Source organism: Coregonus clupeaformis, chromosome 3 (assembly GCF_020615455.1).
Source record: "Coregonus clupeaformis isolate EN_2021a chromosome 3, ASM2061545v1, whole genome shotgun sequence".
NCBI classification, from domain to species: domain Eukaryota; kingdom Metazoa; phylum Chordata; class Actinopteri; order Salmoniformes; family Salmonidae; genus Coregonus; species Coregonus clupeaformis.
In genome coordinates this window covers 23,304,369-23,329,586 of record NC_059194.1, presented here as the reverse complement: position 1 = coordinate 23,329,586, position 25,218 = coordinate 23,304,369, and the positions used below count along the sequence as shown (strand labels likewise).

General features: G+C 46.3%; 2 protein-coding genes across 2 annotated transcripts; both read right to left on the bottom strand.

Annotated features, from left to right (window-relative positions):
• Positions 1-204: 204 nt before the first annotated feature.
• On the bottom strand, positions 205-9,623 carry LOC121538277 (ankyrin repeat domain-containing protein 13D-like). Its single transcript, XM_041846149.2, is given in 17 exon segments — positions 205-555; positions 758-988; positions 1,116-1,204; positions 2,922-3,094; positions 3,495-3,608; positions 3,774-3,931; positions 4,027-4,157; positions 4,263-4,324; positions 4,422-4,503; positions 4,607-4,673; positions 4,750-4,939; positions 5,029-5,172; positions 5,311-5,356; positions 5,462-5,586; positions 8,927-9,062; positions 9,194-9,310; positions 9,615-9,623. Coding segments are annotated over 17 exon segments (1,941 nt in total). The 3' UTR covers positions 205-488.
• A 952-nt stretch (positions 9,624-10,575) lies between these two features.
• On the bottom strand, positions 10,576-23,426 carry LOC121542394 (lysine-specific demethylase 2A). The gene is made up of 23 exons (XM_045207667.1): positions 23,251-23,426; positions 22,406-22,444; positions 19,828-19,966; positions 19,539-19,617; positions 19,340-19,386; positions 19,046-19,224; positions 18,759-18,865; positions 18,455-18,548; positions 18,087-18,240; positions 17,899-18,014; positions 16,465-16,591; positions 16,068-16,375; positions 15,589-15,666; positions 15,252-15,503; positions 14,979-15,119; positions 14,669-14,758; positions 14,250-14,504; positions 14,068-14,100; positions 12,930-13,960; positions 12,646-12,809; positions 12,404-12,550; positions 11,932-12,147; positions 10,576-11,807 (listed from the first exon to the last, which is right to left on the bottom strand). The coding sequence occupies exons 2-23, from the start codon at positions 22,439-22,441 to the stop codon at positions 11,626-11,628; spliced, it is 3,975 nt and encodes a 1,324-aa protein (XP_045063602.1). The 5' UTR covers positions 22,442-22,444; positions 23,251-23,426; the 3' UTR covers positions 10,576-11,625.
• Between the last annotated feature and the right edge of the window lie 1,792 nt (positions 23,427-25,218).

Below are 25,218 nucleotides of genomic sequence, written 5' to 3'. Positions count from 1 at the left end.
TAACTCCAGTTCTATGAGTGGAGTGGAGCCCCATAGGACTTAAGGCCCTGCCGACCCTCTCTAGTCTCGCTGAAGAAAAATATCTCGGGAGGCTGATTGAGGGGAGGCATCCCCTCTTATAGGGACACCTGTACTCCTATTGGCTGTAGGTGTGTGCATAATTTTGTCTCAGGCTGATGCTGCCTTAGGGCAGTGGGTAAACCAATAGGAGCAGAGCTCCCCTATGGGGCTCCGCTCCACTCATAGAACTGGAGTTACACTCCGGTAACTATCGTTTCTACCATATTGCTTTTACCCACCTTGAGGAAAGTACCATCTCTAACTCCCTACATCCTAACCTCCCTCCCTGCAGTCTGGTCCTATACTCTCTCAGTGCCCCATTATTAAGACATCATAAAATAACAATTACATTATAATAATTTAACATTGCAGGATAAAAAAACAAAAACAATACATTAACATGTTTGTTCCCCAATTAAGACACGTGGCTACTTCTCTAAAAGTGACAGCTGAAGGATCCTCTCCAGCTCCTCCTCTTCCTCACCCTGTAACCGGAAACAGAATTAAGTCATCATATCCCAGAAACTGGCAATCAATCTCCCCAAATAATTTCCCTTTCCTCCTCCATCCTTATAATGCCACTCTGCATGGCTATGTTCAAATACTCTAGAATGGGTTCCTCTCCTCATCCTCTGGTCAGAAAACAATGGATGAACAGAGAAAGAAACCCTACAAGCACTCATCCCTCTCATACATGTCCATCTCTTCCTGTTCCCTACACGAGAGTTCCATGGCGATGCGTAGCTGCTCGTCAAAGCTGTTTGCCACGGAAAATGGCACCGGCAACCGCGGCTTAGCCACTGAGCTGTAGGAGGGAGGGGAGTAGGCTCCGGGGTGCGACGGCGAGACTGACAGGGGAGGGGCAGGATCTGCAGGCTCTCCTTCCTCACCACCAGCCAATGAGATCGACAGGGACTCCTGGATGGCCCTGCCAGAGAGAGGTAGCGGGATGACGGTCTAAAGGTAATGCCAGAGAGGGAAAGCCTTATAATACATTATTTGACATGAACAAGGTGAAGGGGAAAAGGAGGTATGTATGGAGACTGTTTTCTCACCTCTCCAGCTGAGAGTCATCCTCGTACAGGGGTGACGGTATGTGCCCAGAAACAGGACGACTGTTAGTCAGAGCCTCCCATATAGTCACCTACAGAGAGAGCGATTTTACTCAGGTTTTGTACTTACTGAACTTCCGTGGCAATCGTCATGAAAACCTAAAGCTGATAAATACACTGCTCAAAAAAATAAAAGGGAACACTAAAATAACACATCCTAGATCTGAATGAATGAAATAATCTTATTAAATACTTTTTTATTTACATAGTTGAATGTGCTGACAACAAAATCACACAAAAATTATCAATGGAAATCAAATTTATCAACCCATAGAGGTCTGGATTTGGAGTCACCCTCAAAATTAAAGTGGAAAACCACACTACAGGCTGATCCAACTTTGATGTAATGTCCTTAAAACAAGTCAAAATGAGGCTCAGTAGTGTGTGTGGCCTCCACGTGCCTGTATGACCTCCCTACAACGCCTGGGCATGCTTTTGATGAGGTGGCGGATGGTCTCCTGAGGGATCTCCTCCCAGACCTGGACTAAAGCATCCGCCAACTCCTGGACAGTCTGTGGTGCAACGTGGCGTTGGTGGATGGAGCGAGACATGATGTCCCAGATGTGCTCAATTGGATTCAGGTCTGGGGAACGGGCGGGCCAGTCCATAGCATCAATGCCTTCCTCTTGCAGGAACTGCTGACACACTCCAGCCACATGAGGTCTAGCATTGTCTTGCATTAGGAGGAACCCAGGGCCAACCGCACCAGCATATGGTCTCACAAGGGGTCTAAGGATCTCATCTCGGTACCTAATGGCAGTCAGGCTACCTCTGGCGAGCACATGTAGGGCTGTGCGGCCCACCAAAGAAATGCCACCCCACACCATGACTGACCCACCGCCAAACCAGTCATGCTGGAGGATGTTGCAGGCAGCAGAACGTTCTCCACGGCGTCTCCAGACTCTGTCACATGTGCTCAGTGTGAACCTGCTTTCATCTGTGAAGAGCACAGGGCGCCAGTGGCGAATTTGCCAATCTTGGTGTTCTCTGGCAAATGCAAAACGTCCTGCACGGTGTTGGGCTGTAAGCACAACTCCCACCTGTGGACGTCGGGCCCACATACCACCCTCATGGAGTCTGTTTCTGACCGTTTGAGCAGACACATGCACATTTGTGGCCTGCTGGAGGTCATTTTGCAGGGCTCTGGCAGTGTTCCTCCTGCTCCTCCTTGCACAAAGGCGGCGGTAGCAGTCCTGCTGCTGGGTTGTTGCCCTCCTACGGCCTCCTCCACATCTCCTGATGTACTGGCCTGTCTCCTGGTAGCGCCTCCATGCTCTGGACACTACGCTGACAGACACAGCAAACCTTCTTGCCACAGCTCGCATTGATGTGCCATCCTGGATGAGCTGCACTACCTGAGCCACTTGTGTGGGTTGTAGACTCCGTCTCATGCTACCACTAGAGTGAAAGCACCGCCAGCATTCAAAAGTGACCAAAACATCAGCCAGGAAGCATAGGAACTGAGAAGTGGTCTGTGGTCACCACCTGCAAAACCAGTCCTTTATTGGGGGTGTCTTGCTAATTGCATATAATTTTCACCTGTTGTCTATTCCATTTGCACAACAGCATGTGACATTTATTGTCAATCAGTGTTGCTTCCTAAGTGGACAGTTTGATTTCACAGAAGTGTGATTGCCTTGGAGTTACATTGTGTTGTTTAAGTGTTCCCTTTATTTTTTTTAGCAGTGTATTTAATTTGTGGATCAATGACTTCTATTAACAGTAAACCATGATTATTTCCTGTCTCACCTGGTCGCTCTCTGTCCCTGCGTCCAATAGGCTCTGCTGGATGGCAAACTGCAGCAAGTTATCGTCCTCGTCTCTCATTGGCTCGCTGCGGCCCGGACCAAGTGTGGTGTAGTCCAGGGGTGGTTCGAATACGGTGGGGTCAACCTCGCAGTGAAAGGGAGGTGGGGCCTGCCCTGGGAGCAGACGGACAGGGAGATAATTTTCCACATCAATTTTTTAGAGCAACGTGCACCTTTCGGTAACATGATACCTCACCCATCCAGACTCCCAAACTACTGGAATCAATAGTTATTACTTCTAAACAAAATACATTCTAATAAGGCAACAATGTTGTTTGGTTTATTGTTTTAACAGTCACTGAGATTATATACACAACACTTCCCCCATGGCTATGCAAGGAATGATACAGCGCGTTAAAATGTTCATGTGGCACAGGACCACGTAGAATATCGGAGCGCACTACAAGGAGCTGCCCCTTTTGGACGAAAAACATAATTGCAACACTGCACTCCGTAGGGCCCGTCGCCGTAAGGTATAACTAGCCCTTTTGTGTGTGTGTGTGTGTGTGGTTACCAGCCTCGGGGTCCTCCTCAGGTGTGTGCAGAGTGACAGAGCTGACAGGCTCATCACAGCCACACAGGTTACTGAAGGTCACTCTGGCATTCAACACATGGAGCAGAGGGATCTCTGAGAGAGAGAGAATCTTCAAACTCTTGTCACTTTGTTTCAGCCTAAAATGTAAAGCGTGTGCTTTTTCTTCTGATACCACCTGCTCCTCTCCATTTCTTCTCTCTGGGACTCTGTTTCAGATCCTGCCTAGAAGGTAGGGGGCAGTTTGGGATTAAGCCTCACCTATTTTGACCGGGAAGCCGGGGGGCAGGCTCAGGGTGATGAAGTCACGTAGTTTGGCAAAATGGGAATTGGTGATGGCCATGAGGTCAATGATAGGTGTGACCTGCTTAGCCAATGACAGAGGGTGAGCCTCACTCAACCACAGATGGGCCTTAAACCTGGAGAGAGAGACGTGGTGATGTTGGGCTTCTCTGAGCTTGACTGTGTGTTATGGCAATCCTGGTTTTGTGTTGCCATGGCAACAACGGAGCACCTCTGGACTTTGCTGGTGAGCTCCACGGGGCGTCCGATGTCTCGTTCGTTGAGTTGGAACTCTGGGTCAAAGTATTCCTCAGCTGTGATGGCCGTGGGGTTATGGGGGCTGGCACACTGAGAAACATTACTCTGAGAGACATGGGGAGAGACAGATATGCACATCCATCAGTCAGCCCATCAAAGCATATATCCACCACATACAATATGAGGTGGAGGTGTCTTTATAAAACTCACCCCATTATGAGCGGTATGCTGCTCAGCTATCCCCAGGAAGGACTGAAGAGGAGTCTTGGTGCCTGGGAGGAGAGGAGGGATAGAACCATGCTGTGCCTGTACGTACACTATGAACAACTTAAACATAAGTGTGTTCTGTGTGTGTGTGTGTGTGTGTACCTTTGCTCTTTGACTTGTCCTGGTCCGACAGGTGCTCTGTTCTTGATCGAGTCACCAGCTCCACATTAGTGGCGCTGTATATCTGAAACAAACCAAAGAAAAAAAAACATGAGTCAGAATCAAAAATGCCAAGAAACACTTTCTATTCAAAACATTTTTTAAGTCCAATGGGGTCTCTGGCTCACCTTTGCTTCGTAGCCACTGACTGCCTCACTCTTCTCAGAGCGCCAGCCCCAAATACCAGACTTGTTCCTGAGCAGCAAAGAGCAGGAGAGAAGAATTATAAGTCAGACCAGGTAGGTGAGTATGTTGTGTGTGAAGTAGCTACCTCTCGAAGGCGATGTTGCGTGTGTTGAGGTGTGTGGAGACGATAGGGGAGGTGAGTCTCTGGGCGGTGTTCTCCTGGGTGGGCAGCATGGCAGCCAGGAGAGATGGGGCGTCCCGCAGGGAGAGAGACAGAGGCTCTGTGTACACCACCTGCTTGTCATGGTCCACCTCCATCACCACAGCACCATTCTCTACAGACACAACATACACATTACTATGGAGACAACACACATTCACCATTCAACCGCTCTCTATGGAAACCATATCACCAGTGGCATACCTTCGCCCTTAAAAATGTAGCTGCGACGGCCCTTGAGCCAGGTCATGTGCTCAAAGCCCAGTAGAGTGGTGTCCACCCGTAGACACGAGCCACTCTTCCACACTCGGTACACATCACTGGGACACACCTTGGAGACCAGGGGCACTGAGAGGTTTGGGGGGGTCAACCACTGTAATCACTTCAGTGCATCACAGTGACAGTATAACTGGGAGCTGTTCATCTGTGTTGTGCTGAAACCGAACACTGTAAGGAGATATGAGTCACGCACAATCACACACTCACCCCAACTGGTGAACTCCCATTTCATCTCCACGTAAAAATCCTGGGCCTGAAAGAGGTGACACAGCATGGTGAGTTTCAGATATCTGATTGACAGGTGTGTTACCTGTGTGTGTTATATGGCTGAAGCGAAGACTGCAAAGTGTTACCTCACCCGTCTTAGCTTGCTGAGCAGTTCTGGGATGCCAGTCAGTCGCTATGTGGCTCGCTTGAAGTCTCTATACTGCAGCACCAGCTGACAAAGCTCAGGGTCCCCTGTGCTCACTGCCTCCTGCAACACTGGGCATAGACTCACACCATCAACCCACATACAGTGCCTATAGAAAGTCTACACTCCATGTAACTTTTTTCTCATTTTGTTGCGTTACAAAGTGGGATTGAAATAGATTTAATTGTAATTTTTTGTCATTGACCTAAACAAAATACTCCATAATAACAAAGTGAAAATACATGTTACAAACTTTAACAAATTATTATTAACATTATAAAATACTTTGTTGCATAAAAGTATTCGCCTGCTTCGTTTAGCCAAGTTCAGAAGTAAAATTTGAAAACACACTCAGATGCAATAATGTAACAAATCAAATCAAATCAAATTTTATTGGTCACATGCGCCGAATACAACAGGTGCAGACATTGCAGTGAAATGCTTACTTACAGCCCTTAACCAACAGTGCATTTATTTTAAACAAAAAAAGTAAGAATAAAACAACAACAACAAAAAAGTGTTGAGAAAAAAAGAGCAGAAGTAAAATAAAGTGACAGTAGGGAGGCTATATATACAGGGGGTACCGTTGCAGAGTCAATGTGCAGGGGCACCGGCTAGTTGAGGTAGTTGAGGTAATATGTACATGTGGGTAGAGTTAAAGTGACTATGCATAAATACTTAACAGAGTAGCAGCAGCGTAAAAGGATGGGGTGGGGGGCAGTGCAAATAGTCCGGGTAGCCATGATTAGCTGTTCAGGAGTCTTATGGCTTGGGGGTAGAAGCTGTTGAGAAGTCTTTTGGACCTAGACTTGGCACTCCGGTACCGCTTGCCGTGCGGTAGCAGAGAGAACAGTCTATGACTAGGGTGGCTGGAGTCTTTGACAATTTTGAGGGCCTTCCTCTGACACCGCCTGGTATAGAGGTCCTGGATGGCAGGGAGCTTTGCCCCAGTGATGTACTGGGCCGTACGCACTACCCTCTGTAGTGCCTTGCGGTCAGAGGCCAAGCAGTTGCCATACCAGGCGGTGATGCAACCAGTCAGGATGCTCTCGATGGTGCAGCTGTAGAATTTTTGAGGATCTGAGGACCCATGCCAAATCTTTTAGTCTCCTGAGGGGGAATAGGCTTTGTCGTGCCCTCTTCACGACTGTCTTGGTGTGTTTGGACCATGATAGTTCGTTGGTGATGTGGACACCAAGGAACTTGAAGCTCTCAACCTGTTCCACTACAGCCCCGTCGATGAGAATGGGGGCGTGCTCAGTCCTCTTTTTTTTCCTGTAGTCCACAATCATCTCCTTTGTCTTGGTCACGTTGAGGGAGAGGTTGTTGTCCTGGCACCACACGGCCAGATCTCTGACCTCCTCCCTATAGGCTGTCTCATCGTTGTCGGTGATCAGGCCTACCACTGTTGTGTCGTCGGCAAACTTAATGATGGTGTTGGAGTCGTGTCTGGCCTAACAACGTTGACAGCCAAGCGGTCTTCATCAGGGTATAATGACTAACACTGCGGGTCACTAGTTTATATAGTTTGAAAGCCCTTGCCCTCTTTGAACTTAACGTAGAGTTTGATCTGAAGCCATTCTTGTGATTGTGTTTTCGCTCTCCATTGTAAATAATGTTTGTTGGCCTACATAGCTGGATTGTATCTATGATCATATGCAATCCATTCATGCTTTTTTATATGTATATGGAAAGTATTCAGACCCCTTGACTTTTTCCACATTTTGTTATGTTACAGCATTATTCTTTAAAAAATAAAAATAAAAAAAAATAAAAAAAAAATAAAATAAAAAATTTGCATCCTCAGCAATCTACACACCCCATAATGACGAAGCGAAAACAGCTCTTTAGAAACGTTAGCAAATTTATAAAAATAAAAAACAGAAATACCTTATTTACATAAGTATTCAGACCCTTTGCTATGAGACTCAAAATTGAGCTCAGGTGCATCCTGTTTCCATTGATCATCCTTGAGATGTTTCTACAACTTGATTGGAGTCCACCTGTGGTAAATTCCATTGATTGGACATGATTTGGAAAGGAACACACCTGTCTATATAAGGTCCCACAGTTGACAGTGCAAGTCAGAGCAAAAACCAAGCCATGAGGTCGAAGGAATTGTCCGTAGAGTTCTGAGACAGGATTGTGTTGAGGCACAGATCTGAGGAAGGGTACCAAAACATTTCTGCAGCATTGAAGGTCCCCAAGAACACAGTGGCCTCCATCATTCTTAAATGGAAGAAGTTTGGTACCACCTAGATTCTTCCTAGAGCTGGCCACCTGGCCAAACTGAGCAATCGGGAGAGAAGGGTCTTGGGTCAGGGAGGTGACCAAGAACCCGATGGTCACTCTGACAGAGCTCCAGAGTTCCTCTGTGGAGATGGGAGAACCTTCCAGAAGGACAACCATCTCTGCAGCACTCCACCAATCAGGCCTTTATGGTAGAGTGACCAGACGGATGCCACTCCTCAGTAAAAGGCACATGACAGCCCGCTTGGAGTTTGCCAAAAGGCACCTAAAGACTCTCAGACTATGACAAACAAGATTCTCTGGTCTGATGAAACCAAGATTGAACTATTTGGCCTGAATGCCAAGCGTCACGTCTGGAAGAAACCTGGCACCATCCTTACGGTGAAGCATGGTGGTGGCAGCATCATGCTGTGGGGATGTTTTTCAGAGGCAAGGACTGGGAGACTAGTCATGATTGAGGGAAAGATGAACAGAGCAAAGTACAGAGTGATCCCTGATGAAAACCTGCTCCAGAGCGCATATGGACCTCAGACTGGGGCAAAGGTTCACCTTCCAACAGGACAACGACCCTAAGCACACAGCCAAGACAACACAGGTGTGGCTTCGGGACAAGTCTCTGAATGTCTTTGAGTGGCCCAGCCAGAGCCTGGACTTGAACCCGATCGAACATCTCTGGAGAGACCTGAAAATAGCTGCGCAGGGACGCTCCACATCCAACCTGACAGAGCTTGAGAGGATCTGCAGAGAAGAATAGGAGAAACTCCCCAGCTTTATCATTATGGGGTATTGTGTGTAGATTGATGAGGGGGAAAAATAATTTTATAAATGTTATAATACAGCTGTAATGTAACAAAATGTGGAAAAAGTGAAGGGGTATGAATACTTTCAGAATGCAGTATATTAGTATTTTATTCTTCATTAATTTTTACATTTAAAATGTATTCCACTGAGTATTCTGTGTAGGAAGATCGTTGACAAGAAAATGACAAATGCATTTGAATCCTACTTTAACTCAACAAAATTGTAAAAGTTCAAGGGTGTGTAGACTTTGTATAGGCACTGTATCCTTTTTTTAAAAAGTATAGCAATAGAATGGCCCTGCTGTTTTAGGAAACAGGTGATTTGTATTCTTCTCATATGTTCCCCATTGTATCCACTCACCAGTCCAGCTCTGCGCGTTGCAGTGCGTCGGGTCTGCAGAGTGTCTGAGCAGCACACGCGTTGATTCCAGGTGGCCCAGACACACAGCCAGCTCTAGCCGGGTGCGCCCCCGCCGGACCAAGCTATCCACATTCTCCTGTGGGAGAACAGCACTGGTGGGTCATGAAAGCTGGGGCGCGCCTTCTGAACTGTGCGGGGGACGCAAACTGTCAAACTCAAAACAGTTGAAAAGAGAGAAACTGATGTTTCTACCCCAGGTTGACCTACCTCGTTTTTCTGTAGTTGCCGTTCAAGCTCAAGGTATTGGTTGTTCCAAACCAGAAAATGAAAAGGAAACGCCTCGAGCCATTGTTTATCAAATGTAGCTAGCAACTTGCTATACAGCTTTCACCATTTCTCTTCCAGCAGCAGCAAAATTGTTATTTCCCTCAAACGTGGGAGTACGAGTGCACAAAAAAAAATTCGCGCAAGGTAGCAAGATTCTACTTTATAAAACTGGTCATTAGTTAGCTAAGTAATAAACTAGGCTAGGAGTATGTGCCGAATAAAATACATGGCTGGCTAGCTAGCCCTCGTCTACCCACATTAGCCAGGTAAGCTAGCTAACTGGCTAAGATGAACATATGACATCACTTATTTTCCATTCTATCATGCTGGTTAACTAGCTGGCTAACATTGTACGTCTGACCATGTCCATTTCTAGTCTAGCAATGCCGTTTGCCTGTAACAAACGACGGAATCAAGTCCTGCTGATGTGCTAACTAGCAAACAACTCCCAATCATCAACCACTCGCTTTCGCGATGTTTTTTTTTCTGATCCTGTGCGGTCAAAATAATAGACCGAGATACGGCCTATTTCGAATACACATCCAGGACACTAGAGTATATGATACGTCCGATGATAGCGATGGCAATTCGAATGCTGTCAATGTACCTTGTCGGTGTTCACATTCCAATCACCAACATTCAGGGAACAAGAAACCCCTATTACAAACACAGACCGGTATTCTTAACAAAAACAGACTGCAACAGCTGAGACAATATGCACACTCCAGTTTGCATTGTTATATATTTTCAGCGTCGCTTTAGTTCCAGGTTATTGCTAGCAGCTGGAGTGGGGGAGGAAGGAAAGGCGCGTGATGCTTGTTGCCATACAATCATTGAAGGGTACACAACTGTTCTATCCCCACTTCTAAACACCAGATGCCAATTAGAGTTGCATGGTGAGAATCTCCAGCTGATGACCATGGGCTCTTTGCACACAATAAAAAAATGGGGATTACATGTACACAGCAAATCGTCTGACACCATAACAAAAGCCTGCACACTCTGTAGATAACATCCCCAGGACAGATTTGTAAAACACTGGGCTAAGTACCATATTACTTAAGTATTCTTCATCAATTAACCCATTGTGAAATGAGGATCTGCAGTCTGCACATTTGTCGTCCCGTTCTCTCAATCTCAGCACACAGCATTTTACATTTTAGTCATTTAGCAGACGCTCTTATCCAGAGCGATTTACAGTTAAGTGAGTGCATACATTCTCATACAGGCCCCCCCTGGGAAACGAACCCACAACCCTGGCGTTGCAAGCGCCATGCTATACCAACTGAGCTACAGCAGCCAAACCACCCAAAAATCACATACATCTGGCACAGTTAACCTTTAAATTGTCTATTTTAAATTTATTTAAAACAAAAAAACAAGTGAAAAGGTTTCTGAAAATAATTACAATGCTACAGGATTTTTTTGTCATCTAAGAGGGAAACACAAAAGTATATATTTATAATATATTTATATTGGGTTTTTAGATGTGGCAGGGTGGGAAGGAAAGAAGGATCCCTCAGAAGCACTAGAACAAAGGGTAACAGGACAGAATAATGAGAGCAAATAATACATTTATACACGGAGTCTTAACAAGTAAAAACTAAACTGAAAAGGGAACTCACATTTTATCCATGGGAAACAGAAAATGCATCAAAGTGGGGTGAGGGGTATTTCCTAGAATAGAGACTTGTCAGATTCATATTTGTACAAAACAGAGTTTTGGGAGTGATAGCACCTGAATTCTAACAGTTGTTTGAGAACGCGCCATTTACCATGTCTCCGCCCCTTCCACCCCATTTCATTCATACCCCGCCCTTATTTGGGAGTGGTCCATCACCATGTTGATTGCCCTCTCGCACCGTCCCGAATCCCTCGTCTGCGCCCCTCTGTCTCAGGGTGGGGAAACCTGACCACAGTACTCCTGGAGGAGTTAGTTAGTCAACAGCCAACACCTTTGGGTAAAGACAGCCTTGTCATAAAGCACTTAGAACTCCCAGGGTGAAGAGAAGAACCCCATCTGGGATGACCGACCCCCCCACAATCCCCTGCCACCCTCACAAGAACCCCCCTAACCTCTCCCCTCCACATATCATGGAGTCCACTTCCCATCCCCAACTTCATCACGCAGCGTAGGCGCCTAAACTCAAACTCCTGAGTCTGTCGTCTGGTTTAGTAAAAAAAATATATATACACAACATGGAAAGAAACCCTACTCCCACTAAGTGTGCAGTAACTAAGCACTTCCCATTCCTGCTCCCTTCAGAGACAGCAGGTGCTTTTAAGCCTCCCTGTCCTACAGTCTTTTCTCTGTCACACAGATGTCCCCAACCTCTCCCTGTATCCCCTGTCCCAGACAGAGGAGGCGGCCTCTAGGATATCCTCTGGATCAGTTTGTCTTCAGATAGGCAGTAGACGGTGTTGACAGACAGCTCAGAGATGAAGGCCTCGCAGGCTTTGCGGGACACACTCTTGCATTCCCGCAGGTCCAGCAGGGAGAGGCAGGAGAGCCGGCGGAGGTACCGCAGACACGCGTCCGTCAGCTTACTGCAGCCTGGGAGATAGAGACCGGGGTTCAACAACAACAACTCAATATCAAGTACTAGTCACAATCCTGTATGTGTGCACACTGCTCCAAGTCTCAGCTGTGGCTGTGTACGTGTGAGTCCAAGTCTTACCCCCTAGGTTGAGCTCAGTGAGTGTGTTGCGTGTGGAGGAGCCCACGGCAGTGAGCAGGTTGATGGACTGGTCAGTGAGGCCTCCACAGTGGGACAGGTCTAGACGGGTCAGCAGAGGCATGTGTCTGATCACTAGCCTCAGAGTAGAGTCACTGATCTCCAGCCCCGCCAGACGGAAAGACTGCATGTTCCTGAGCTGACTGCGGTTATCACAACCTAGAGTGAGAGGGGTTAGGGGTGGACGGGAATTAGGGCAGGAAGAGGGAGGGAGAGGCAGAGGAGAAAGAGAGGTGACAGGAGGAAGGCGGTGGAAGAGAGAAAAAATAAGAAAATATCAGTCTGCTGCGGACTTTAGCAGGGTACATCTAATTAAATTTAGTATGACAAGGGATTTATCCAAATAGTATTTAACTCAAAACAGAAAACGTTGGAGGAAAGGGGTGGTGGGTGGGTGGGGGGGGGGCGGTCTCACCTGGGGGGTTGAGTAGGTCCCTGACCTGTCCGTCTTTGATCCCGTCGGCCCACCGCAAGTCCAGCGTGCGCAGGAGGGGGCAGCTGGGCGAGCTCAGAGCCGAAATGGAAGACCAGGAACAGCCAGACAACATGAGATCCTTCAACCCTGAGCCAGAGAGAGAATAAGTTACATCTCCAGAGTGAGTAGTAGTCCAAGTGTGTGAGGACATGTTTGGTGGCCTGTGTGTGTGTTATGTGTACCTGGCAGGCGGTTGATGAGCCAGGTGAGTTGTTTCTTGGAGATGGAGGTCCAGGAGAGGTCCAAGGTGACTGGCTGGCGTTTGATGATGCCTGACAGAGCCTGAGGACTGATGGATTTAGATACGCTCAGATCGACCTGCATCCACAGCCTCTTATCCAAGCTCCTATGACAGAACATACACGTTTTAATTGGTTATCGAGCTCCTATACACTCTTGCGCATGCAGACACATTCATAGTGTGTGTGTGTGTATAAAATGCATTCAAATTGTTTTTGTCTCTTACCATTTGTGCCAGTTCTTGCAGACGGCCATGCAGACACAGAGCTCAGCGCGAGTCAGGTAACGGAAGACAGATACCCACACCTCCCTCTCACAGCCTGGCTCGCTCCCTCCATTCGCCACCTCCCTCTCCCCATCCTGTAAAGCCGACAGAGGGAGGAGTAGAGGAGGAACAGGGGAGGAGGAGGAAGCGCCGTTGTTTGTTCTCTCTGGTCTGCCCGGCCTCGTTCTCCTCTGGTCTGGATGGGAGCCGCGTGTGTGTGTGTGTCTGTCTGACCGCGAGGGTGCAGCGTAGGGGTCTGGGGCGTGGGTCCTGAGGGGTGGTCGGGCCAGGTTCTTGCGTTGGATGTAACTCTGGCCGGGAGGGGCAGGCCGGGGGGCGACTGCAGCCTCCAGTTTGGGGACGATGGCCCCCGGGTCACGTTTGGCCCTCGACGGCTGTAGGGTCACCGTGAGATACGAGCCCTTCATGAGGTCGTCGCTAAGGTCCGACACTACGAGGACCGGTGGCTCCGTCTGCGCCTGTCCTCCTTCCCTCCCGTCTTCATCCATTTCTTCTCCGTTTTGGTTGGACTCCTCACTCTGCTCCTCTTCATCTTCTTTGGCTGCTCCTCTTCCTCGTCTCTGTGGTTGGTTCTCTTTGTTCCGTCTGGCCCGCAGGCCGTTCTCCCTCTCCTCATCACTACTACTACTACTACTGCTGCTACTACTGCTACTGCTATCACTCTCTTCCTCTGCTCCTCCGTGTCTCTGTCCTCTTCTTCCTCTCCCTGCTGCTCCTCCTCTGAGCCGTACTCCTCTCCCTCGCTCCCTGTGCCCCTCTCCCCTGCCTGCGGGGGCCAGGCTGAGGGAGGGTTGAGGGGGCTGGAGGCACGCCCCTGTAGGGGAGTGATAGGGGGAGCCTCTGAAGGACCCACGGCCCCGGGACAGTCTGCCAACAGGGGAGTGGAGGTGAGAGGACACCCCTCTGTGGAGGTGGGTTAGACCCTGGGAGCTCAGGAGCTTAGGAGAACGCTCCAGAGAAAACGTCTGCTTCTGTAGAGAGGATAATGGGTAAATGGGTTAAACAATGCTTTGGTTTGAATAATCATGCACTGGTTTAGAGAGAGAGTGTGCTTTTAAATAGGACTGCATGTGCTTACCGATTGTAAGATTTTGCTGCGCTCCAGTTTAATCTGCAACATAAAAGAGTCGGAAGAGATTTAAGAGGAGATTCCTTGGTGGTAAGGAATGATTGTACGATGGATGTAGAGCTTTAACTCCGACCGCTAACCAAAATCAAAAAGCACTCTAGCCATCCCCCCTCTCTCTCTATGTCTCTCACCCTCTTCCTGAGTCGTAGCTCCAGTGCTCCGGCTCTCTTCCTGTTCTGTTGTTGCTGCAGTAACAACCGCTGAGAGGGAGGCGGCACTCTCCGCTGGGACAGAGAGGACGTCAGGCGGGGTCTGCCGCGTCGCCCCTTCCTCACCCCACCGCCTGCCTCCCCATCTCCTATCCCCTCCCGGTGGGCATGCGTCGACGGCCTCGACGTAGAGAGAGAACCTGTAGACACCATACTGTCCTCATCACTGCTGGACGACTGAGACCGAGAGGGAGAGCGAGACAGAGGGCATCATCATTATCACAAAACAGGTATCAATAGAGTAGATGGGTATTGTCTTATACGGACAGAGAGGAATAGAGAGAGACTGACAGAGAGAGGGACACAGAGAGACAGCGAGAGGAAGAGTAATCATGGGGTACCTCTGATGAGGAGCCTTCTTCGCCCTGGTAACATTTGGGACACTCCCAGCAGCTGGGCAGGTCCTTGTTGATCCTGCCCTCCCCAGGAACCTGAGAGAGAATTAACAACAGTTATAACACCTGCCATACACAAAGAGGATTGTTATAAACAGCTATAACACCTCTATCATCCGTAAGGGCCATTTGAGTTGTGTGGGATGCATACATTGTAAAGAAAATATGTATTGGAAGTATATTTTGCACAAGAGGGATTTTCAGTGCAGATTGTAGGACAGGTATAGATGTATCTGTTAGTGCAAGGCCTGGTCACCTTGATGCAGTCGGGGTGGGCGATCTGAGCACAGCTGGAGCATTCCATGAGGGTTGTGGAGGAGGGGCTTGCGTCTGAACACTCCTGCTTCCCCTGGCCCCCTCCACACAGAGCACACACCGCTGAGTTAGGCAGGCAAGGCTGGAGACGGGGAGAGACAAGGGTCAACATCCTATACACACACACACACACACACACACACAACTCATTCAGCGAGATATACACACCTCGCTCTCTCTCTCTGGGTGTGAAGGTACTGCACTGGCTACTCACAGTGAGACACTGGCGCATCATGCAGCCCTTCTTCATGCGCCCTGGTCCTCCGAACCTCCTCATGTCTTTGCAGAAGTTGCATTCGCCACACTCCTTCCTCTGGCAGGCTGCACAGTGTTTGCAGCGCACGCGCCGCCTTCTCAGAGCTGAGATAGAGGCGGGCTTGGCAGGGCGCGAGACCACGGCCTTGTGGGGCATGGCGAGATGAGGACGGTACACCACTGAGGGGGGAGGGGGCTGGTACCACGAGGGCTGGGGAGGGGGGAGAGGAGACAGGAAAGTTATGTTAGGTGGATGTTTGAATGTGTGTATGAGAGGCATGTGCTCTCTGGCTCACCCTCTTGGGCCACTTGACGATGGGCTTTCCAGTGTAAGACAGCTTGGGGTCGTCGTTGCAGTGTTCCTCCAGAAGAGCCTGAACACAGCAGAACAGAAGCCTTGTCAGGGTCATGTCAAGACTATTGACTGAGCAGATTACAAATAGATACAGACAGCTGGATGCTAATAGGTACCCTTCCAATATCTACAGTAGCATACCAGTTAGAATTAAGCTATTGGTCATGCACTGGAAGTTGTATGCTAGTGTGGATATTGAAACGTAGCCATAGACTGATGTATATAGCTAGTGCAGCCATAGACTGGTCCTGTGTATCTCAATTGTTAGAGCATGGCTCTTGCGACCTCAGGATTGTGGGTTCAATTCCTGCTGGGGCCAACCATACAATGTATGCATGCACTACTGTAAGTGGGTTTAGATGAAAGCATCCGCTAAATAATATATTATTATTATATTCTAGACTGGTGTATTGTACCCACCCGTATGTCGTGGAGCAGGGCGGGGGCGTTGCGGATGCCTGCGGGGACACACTTTTTGTGGGCCGGCAGCTCCTCCAGCTTCCCCAGCAGGTTCCACAGCCCCTCCAGCTCCAGGGGGGTCAGGTTTACCCTCACCCCCAGCTTAGTGGCACCAGGAGGGGGGAAGGAATCATCATCAGACTCTTCCATCTTGACCTTTGTCTCACTTTCCTCCTTTTCTTCCTCACCATCGTCTCCCTCTTTCTTTTTCTCCGTGCCGTTTTTCACGTGGCCGTTGAGTTTGTTCTCAGAGTCTTCACGGGTCAGACCTGACAGAGGGATAAACTCAGAGGAATTAAAACGGAGAGAAAAGAGAAGGAGGGAAACAAATGAGACAGAAAATATTAAACTGTCTCACCGACGCCGAGAGAGTGCTTCTGGAACTCAGGGGTAAGGTGGGAGGTGTTGGTCAGGCAGTAGAGGTATCTTTCCAACACGTACCAGCACATCTCATAGTAGAAGGGGTATCGGAACTTAGCCGGGACCTGTAGAGGGGACAAGGATAGCAGTACACATTAGATATTGAAAGTCAACACAATTCCTTTTTCCCCTAATCAAGTAGTACTCATCCAAACTCATGGATCTGCAGTACAGTAATAATAATAATAATAATATGTCATTTAGCAGACGCTTTTATCCAAAGCGACTTACAGTCATGCGTGCATACATTTTTGTGTATGGGTGGTCCTGGGGATCAAACCCACTACCTTGGCGTTACAAGCGCCGTGCTCTACCAGCTGAGCTACAGAGGACCACACAGTAGTGTGTTACAGTACGGTACAGTAGTGTGTTAGTGTGGTACAGTAGTGTGTTAGTGTGGTACAGTAGTGTGTTAGTGTGGTACAGTAGTGTGTTACGGTACAATAGTGTGTTACGGTACAATAGTGTGTTACAGTACGGTACAGTAGTGTGTTACAGTACAGTAGTGTGCTAGTGTGGTACAGTAGTGTGTTAGTGTGGTACAGTAGTGTGTTAGTGTGGTACAGTAGTGTGTTAGTGTGGTACAGTAGTGTGTTAGTGTGGTACAGTAGTGTGTTAGTGTGGTACAGTAGTGTGGTACAGTAGTGTGTTACGGTACAATAGTGTGTTACGGTACAGTAGTGTGTTACAGTACGGTACAGTAGTGTGTTACAGTACAGTAGTGTGCTACAGTAGTGTGTTAGTGTGGTACAGTAGTGTGTTAGTGTGGTACAGTAGTGTGTTACAGTACGGTAGAGTAGTGTGTTAGTGTGGTACAGTAGTGTGTTAGTGTGGTACAGTAGTGTGTTAGTGTGGTACAGTAGTGTGTTACAGTACGGTACAGTAGTGTGTTACAGTAGTGTGTTACAGTACGGTACAGTAGTGTGTTACAGTACGGTAGTGTGTTACAGTGTTGCAGTACAGTAGTGCATTATAGTACAGTAGTGTGTTACAGTAGTGTGTTACAGTACGGTAGTGTGTTACAGTGTTGCAGTACAGTAGTGCATTATAGTACAGTAGTGTGTTACAGTACGGTACAGTACTGTGTTACAGTACGGTAGTGTGTTACAGTGTTGCAGTACAGTAGTGTGTTACTGTGGTACAGTAGTGCATTACAGTACGGTACAGTAGTGTGTTACAGTAGTGTGTTACAGTACGGTAGTGTGTTACAGTACAGTAGTGCATTATAGTACAGTAGTGTGTTACAGTACGGTACAGTAGTGTGTTACGGTACAGTAGTGTGTTACATTGTGCAGTAGTGTGTTACATTGTGCAGTAGTGTGTTACATTGTGCAGTAGTGTGCTACAGTGTACAGTAGGGTACGGTACTCACTCGTGTGCGGTCCTCAATATTGTAGATGTTGAGCTGCATGGGGATGTTGAAGCTGTGGAGGAAGTTTCCCCCAAACACCAGTGTGTCCTCAGGGGTGTACACAGCATGGATCCAGCCTAGACATCAACAGTTGGGGAGGTTAGATTATGTTTGTATGTGTGTGTCCGGGTGTGTGTGTGTGTACGTACCGGAGGGGATCATGAAGGTGTATCCCTGCTTCAGTTCTATCCTCTGACAGTCCTGAGCCTTGTCCCCCAGGAAAATGTCTCCCTGTTTCCCTGACAACACCCAGTTCTCATACAGCTCCAAGTTCTGGGGTGTGGGCGGGATCAGCCAGAACACCTACAGGAGGTCAGAGGTCAGGGTTGAAAAGTGGGATAGATAGACAGAGAGATACAATAAAATATGAAATTGGCATATGTCCGAAACCTTCATAACTCTAGAATGTGCTGATAATGGCAGCCATCTTGGTCAGGGATAAATTATGTTCTATTGAATTCTGTGGCGATTTAAACGTGACACATCAAGGCTCTAGTTCTCCTTGATGTCGTCTCACCTTGCCCCCCCGCAGGATGTGGTACCAGACTGACGTACCACCAAAGTCAACGTGGAAGTCTGTGAAGCAGCCCTGGACACTCATCAGACAGTACCTGAAAGAGAGAGATAGCGAGAGAGAGAAAAGAGGGAAGATAATACATCTTTACATCCAACATCAACCAGCATTGAAACAATGTAATAAAGACATTCTATTCAATCAACTCACGCTTCCACCCACAAACACTGCATGGGGTAAAAGAAAATCGGTGTGGTTGAGTACATGAGGAATGAAGGCCATGTAAATGTGCAGGTGTTGGACTCACTTCTGCACTTTGGGATACTGCATTTCTATGATGGAGTTGGTTGAGTCTCTCTGTCTTTCCTTTAGGTGCCTTGGCCACATGTTGTCCACCCAGTCTATCAAATCCACCTGGGGAGAAAAGGTCAGTAGGGACATACATCACTGACTGTCCAGAGCTCTGTGGAAGTGATAGCCCAGCGTTTACAATGGTCAGACTCCCTAGCTTGCCATGTGATAGTTTGGTGTTATATGTGTGTGTATCTTTCAAGGTGAGGTGTCTGACGAGGTTCTGGTTTGTGTGTGTCTTACCGAGGCGGGTCGTTTCACCAGGTTCTCCAGCTTGGTGTGACTGAACTCCAGGCTGATGACATTATAGAGCTTATCTCGCTCCGAGGGCGGGGTCTCGTAGTACCGCCGCCATTGGGCCATGGACATCTCGATGCCCTTCTGAGTGGTCACATCCATAACGTCAACCATCCTCCGACTGCCTATGAGAGAGGGGGACAGGCAAAGGGCAGGGAGAATTGTTCACAGGGGCTGTAGCACTGTTAAATCAGTTGAAATCAGGAACTGAGTTCATAGTGTTCATAGTTTGGGCCTTACCTACGAACAGCTTGACATCACTCACACTGAAATCAGAGTCTGGCATTCTGAAAGAATGAGAGCGAGAGAGAGCAAAAGAGAGAGAGACTATTAAATAAATTTGGAGAATCAGAGAGTCAACCAACTGTTATATTTCTATCCCTCCACAGATATGCAGTGAGGAAGGTCGGCTAGATAATTAGAAAGAAGCGTGACCTACTCTAAGCCGAGACCGTCTTTTTTCTCAAAGACGATAGGGTCTCTCAGCCCCTCCCTCTGGATGTACTCGAATGTGAAGTCTGCAGAGAAACAGACAGAAACACGTTATAGACAATGCAGGGTAGGCACACCAAGAGTAATCAAAAAAAATAATAGCACACACCATAATTAGGGCCATGATTTTTGCCAGATTAAAAAACGAACACTTTTTCCAGGTCAAGATCATCATATCATAGGAGAAACATGGTTAATGCCTCTAAGGGATATCACAGTGTGGTTTGACCCCTGACCTTTTCCATCCATGTGTTTAATCAGGTAGGAGTTGAACCTGTCACTCTGCAGCTTCTCATCCAGGTCAAACGTCCTCTTCCCCTCAATCTCATCGTCCGAGATACCGTCATCCTGGTAGCGCCGCCGCGTCCCCGTACGCTAGTGACACAAGGCAGAAACTCAACTTATTGTATCACTTTGAATGAGCTTTCTGCTAAGACCATGCATATTTTAACAGTATTGCTTCAGTCCCTCTCCTTGCCCCAACCTTGGCTCGAATTAGGGACCCTTTGAACACGTCGATAACTTCCACCAAAGAAGCATCAATACCAATTGACCACAAAAGCCTTGCAGAGCAAGGAAACAACCACTTCCAGTTGGAAACAACCAGTTGGATTTTAGACACAATTTTAGAGGCCCCCATCTTGGCGGTGTAGAGAAATGTTTTAATATTTAAGCCAATTTCCTGCAATTCTACAAATTTCTCCATGGAGCTGAGAGAAATTGTTTCTGTTTTAAAGCCAATTTCCTGCTATTTTACACATTTTGCCATAGAGCTCAGAGAAAATGTTGCAGTTTTGAAGCTAATATCCTGCAATGGAGCTGAGAGAATTTAGCAGTTTTAAAGCTAATTTCCTGCAATTCTATGTATTTTGCCATGGCTAATGCAGTGTTATTTTGCTCAAACATAATAACAAAAACAATACTGCTAAATTAATTGTTTTGGGAAGTTTCGATTCTCCCCGACTGTCTAGCTTTTATTTAGGTGATTGTTTGTTTCTCAAAGATAATATTATTTAAAAAATAAAATCCCTGATATGTTGATAACGTCGATGCTGCTTTCCACTGTGCTACTTAATATACATCCAGAAACGTTCTATAATTACACTATTCGTTTGTGTATCTTGCTGTCTCCAAACAGCTAGTTTGTCTTTCTTAGGAAGTTGTGCCTAAAATAAATTGTGTAAGCCGCTAATGCTAAATAAATGTACTGAGTCAGAGCAAACATAGCTAGCTAATACAGCCTGATACCAGTGCTGGTGTAGCCTATATCAGCATATTGTTTGTGCAACAGTATCTTCTATATCAGAGCGGAATAGGTGAAGCATGAATTTGTTAACTACATGAAGAGAAAACATTTAATGTAGCCAAAGATTATGGGAAACACTGAGCAGCACTTTGGTTCCTACCCTGTCACAATAACACATCCATAGAGATCCTGATAGTATTCTAATTCCTAATCATATAAACGCCTCCCTAGCTTTTTCATTTGTTGTCAAACAACGCTGTATTCACAGTCCCTCCTATAGCTCAGTTGGTAGAGCATGGCGCTTGCAACGCCAGGGTTTTGGGTTCGATTCCCACGGGGGGCCAGTATGAAAAATGTATGCACTCACTAACTGTAAGTCGCTCTGGATAAGAGCGTCTGCTAAATTACTAAAATGTATTACATTCTAACTATAGAATTAGAATAATCATTCTATTTCCATGATTTCAACAGTTTATATTTGGTTAAAAATAAGGCCTAGATTTTTTTTTCCCATATCGTGCAGCCCTACGTGGCAGTGTGGAAATGACCTCAAATGAGATCAACTTTTGGTTGAAGTTTGATTGAACAGCATAAAACAATCAGAATGGAGAAAGCCCCATTGAAATCACTTACAATGTATGTGTTGCCAGCCTAGGGTCATGCACAACTCCAAGCAAATTTAGAACTTGTATAATTCAAAAACATAAAATAACATCAAAAATGTTAAACATATTGTGATATTTCATAACAGGAAGATTTGCGGATCAGTCATTCGGTCACTTAATGGTCCGTATGGGCATCCCAGAAGGAGGGGCTTATCCTACTACAACCCCATCCCCCCTCTGCTCTCATAGTTTGGCTAGACAGATGGATCCAGCACAACAACCCCCTGCCCCATTCACCCCCACCCTATTCCACAAAAACCCTGCCTGCTCTTATCCCTACTCAAAACAACACCTCGCATGCTGTTTCCTACTCACCATTCTCATATCTTGATTTAACCACAGTTTCAAAGAAGAAAACATTCCATTATTATCTATAATTCTGTGGATCATTTTTCATGACAGCAGAGAAAACAAAATCACACCCCTTAGAAAAGCCTAATGGTTCTACAAAGAACAGCTGTGTCTGTGGGTTGTCTTTTGCTCTTGGGGTTTTATGATGGGTATCTGTATAAGCACTTTGTGACAGCTGCTGATGTAAAAAGGGATTCATAAAATAAATTTGACTGAATGATGTCCTTTCCTCTAAATTTCTCACTGCATGAGAACAAAAAAGTTCAGCCTAACTCACACGAGTAAGCATTTTCAGGTCGGACAACACTAGCGAACTTGAACCTACATTGAACCCACTGACACACATCCAGTATATTGGCATGGCAACTGATCAGCAACACTGTAATCTATTGATTGAGCTCGTTACCGATGCAACAGTGGTTTTGATTAAGGAAACTATCATGTTGTTATTGTACACTTGCAAAAGGCTCCAACTTGGCCAACTCCAGAAGTATATTGGTTTAGTTAGCATGACTAAACGTATCTTGTAAAACTGTAACGTTAGTTACTTACCAAGCGCTTGCTGTAACGAGGGTTTTGGTCTTCCATAACCTAGGTATGCAATGAGACAGTTGAGAGAAATCACAACAATGTCACGAAAAGCAAAATTGAGCAGATTAAAAACAATTGGTAAAACCATTTTTAGGAAAATTAAGATAAAATACCGGTAAAAGTCCTGGCAATTGGATTGACAGTTTGCCAGATAATATAGGACCGATAAAGATTAGTTCAATAGTTGTCGTTGGCGACAAGATTATGGATGAATAGCGTATTGTACTTAATGCTAACTAGCTAGCTATCGGCTACTATAGTAATGAGTGCATTTGGCTACATAGCTAATATAGGCTAGCTAGGTAACCATAGGAACAACTGATAACGTTGATAGCCAACTAGTTAACTAATGTTATTCTTTTGCCAAAAAACAGCAAAAATGTGAAAGCACAAATTAAACGTTTATTTGCAACAAAACCAGAGTTAAATGGTTGTGCTTGGCTTAATGGTACAGAACTGACCGACTTGCAGCAGACGCTGTGTTGTTAGCTGGCTAGCTAGAATGAACCGCTTAGCTGCAAGACTGTTGTTAGTTAGCAAGCTAAGGTTAACTAGCTAACTTCCGCGAAAACATTTGTGTCTGGTTGTCTCCTGTTCGAACGCAAGAGCCGTGTTAGTCAACATATCCAACAAATTTTATTGTAGCTATAGAAGTTACATTTATGTGGGACATTTCTTTAAAATATGTACAATGGCTAGCGACTTCATTCACGGAACGTTAGCCCGCTAGCTTGCTACCGTTAGCTAGCCATGGAATTTACATTAGCTAGCTTACTATTGGGGAAATGCTATTATTTTCACCGTACCACTGAAATAACTCCTTGGGTTGTTGTGGTCTATACGTTGTCCTGTAGAACAGCTTTTATGGGTTATCCTTGAAGTTGGTATCCATTTTATATAATTTTAGCTGTGTAGTTTGTGATCCATGTTATTGTGCGATAAGTTAAAGCGATCGCTTCGGGACGCCATTTTCAGCTGAGCACAAAACACACAGGGCGGATTCTATTATGGTGAGCCGCGGGGCACCGGTCTATGGCCGGTGACGTCAACGGGCAAAAGCGGTGAGGGAGGAGCGCCCTCAAAACGAACAGTAATCTGCGCCGCTCGTCATGTTGTCAACAAGGCAGCATGGTGCTTCGTTCAGAAACATACATCATCTCTTTTCCATTAAATATATGGTAGAATTTTCATTGGGAAAGCAGATAAAGCGTTTTTATCAAAATCAATCACTTTCGCATGTGAAAACACAGAATCATACTCATTACTCCACGTGCTAATTACATCTATTTTGTTTTAAGCCGACTTCGCCGTGGGCTTTGAACGGGGCACCTGGCTCACGCCCGGGAGCAGCCTGGTTCCAAAACGAATGGAATCAACGTTCACCCGTGCTAAATACGTCTTCCCGGACGCTAAACACGTCTTCCCGGATTAATCGAATCCCCTCACACGCACACCCCTACCCAAAGGAGAAGGATCCGCCTCCAATTTACACTGACCTCCAATAGTAAATGGAGAAATCAACATACGAATGTTATGATTGGGCAAAAGTTATGCCATTCTGCGAAAAAGGGGGATTGTGGAGCCCACGTGGTGTGTAAGCCTATGGCAGTAGAGACCACTGACGTGAGCAAAACATCTATTAGCTGGGGTGTTCAAATGGGGTCAACAAGAGAGCCTATCATCAGACCAGTATGGGAACAATTTATGTACATAACCCAATATTAGCGGACTCAGACCATTGTGAGGCTGATGGTTCCCAGTAAAGACCGATTGATTTAAGGACAAGGGGACAATAGTTGTCCCATTCAACTAGTCTCTGAATAGCACCTGCCAACGGAAAAAAGTATATTAATTCAGATTAGTACAAAGAGAGAATCAAAGACAAGAGGCGCACTAATACCATGCACACACAATATTTTATTACACAACAGGCTTTACTGGGCTGACCCACAACCACACTGAATGACTGAAACCGCTCATCACCGAAAATACCATCACTAACATTTCAGCACAATACATGACACAGCATACCGAAAAACAACATTGTATGACTGAGAACCACATACATACAATCTTACGAAACAAATACATTTACACATTTTAGTCATTTAGCAGAGGCTCTTATCCAGAGCGACTTACAGTTAGAGTGCATACATTTTTCATACTGGCCCCCCGTGGGAATTGAACCCACAACCCTGGCGTTGCAAGCGCCATGCTCTACCAACTGAGCTACACATTCAATTAAGGATTTTGACCTTAAAACACCGCTATAATTGTATTTATAACTTGGAATTTTGTGCTCAAATATAGTATCATATTTTATTATGCACATATTTCAGTCATTGGATCATTGAGACATTTAACCAAATATACTGGTCAAAAGTTTGGACACATCTACTCATTCAAGGGTTTTTCTTTATTTTTACTATTTTCTACATTGTAGAATAATAGTGAAGACATCAAAACTATGAAATAACACATGGAATCATGCAGTAACCAAAAAAGTGTTAAACAAATCAAAATACATTTTATATTTGAGATTCTTCAAAGTAGCCACCCTTTGCCTTGATGACAGCTTTGCACACTCTTGGCATTCTCTCAACCAGCTTCATGAGGTAGTCACCTGGAATGCTTTTCCAAAAGTCTTGAAGGAGTTCCCACATATGCTGAGCACTTGTTGGCTGCTTTTCATTCACTCTGCGGTCCAAGTCATCCCAAGCCATCTCAATTGGGTGGAGGCCAGGTCATCTGATGCAGCACTCCATCACTCTCCT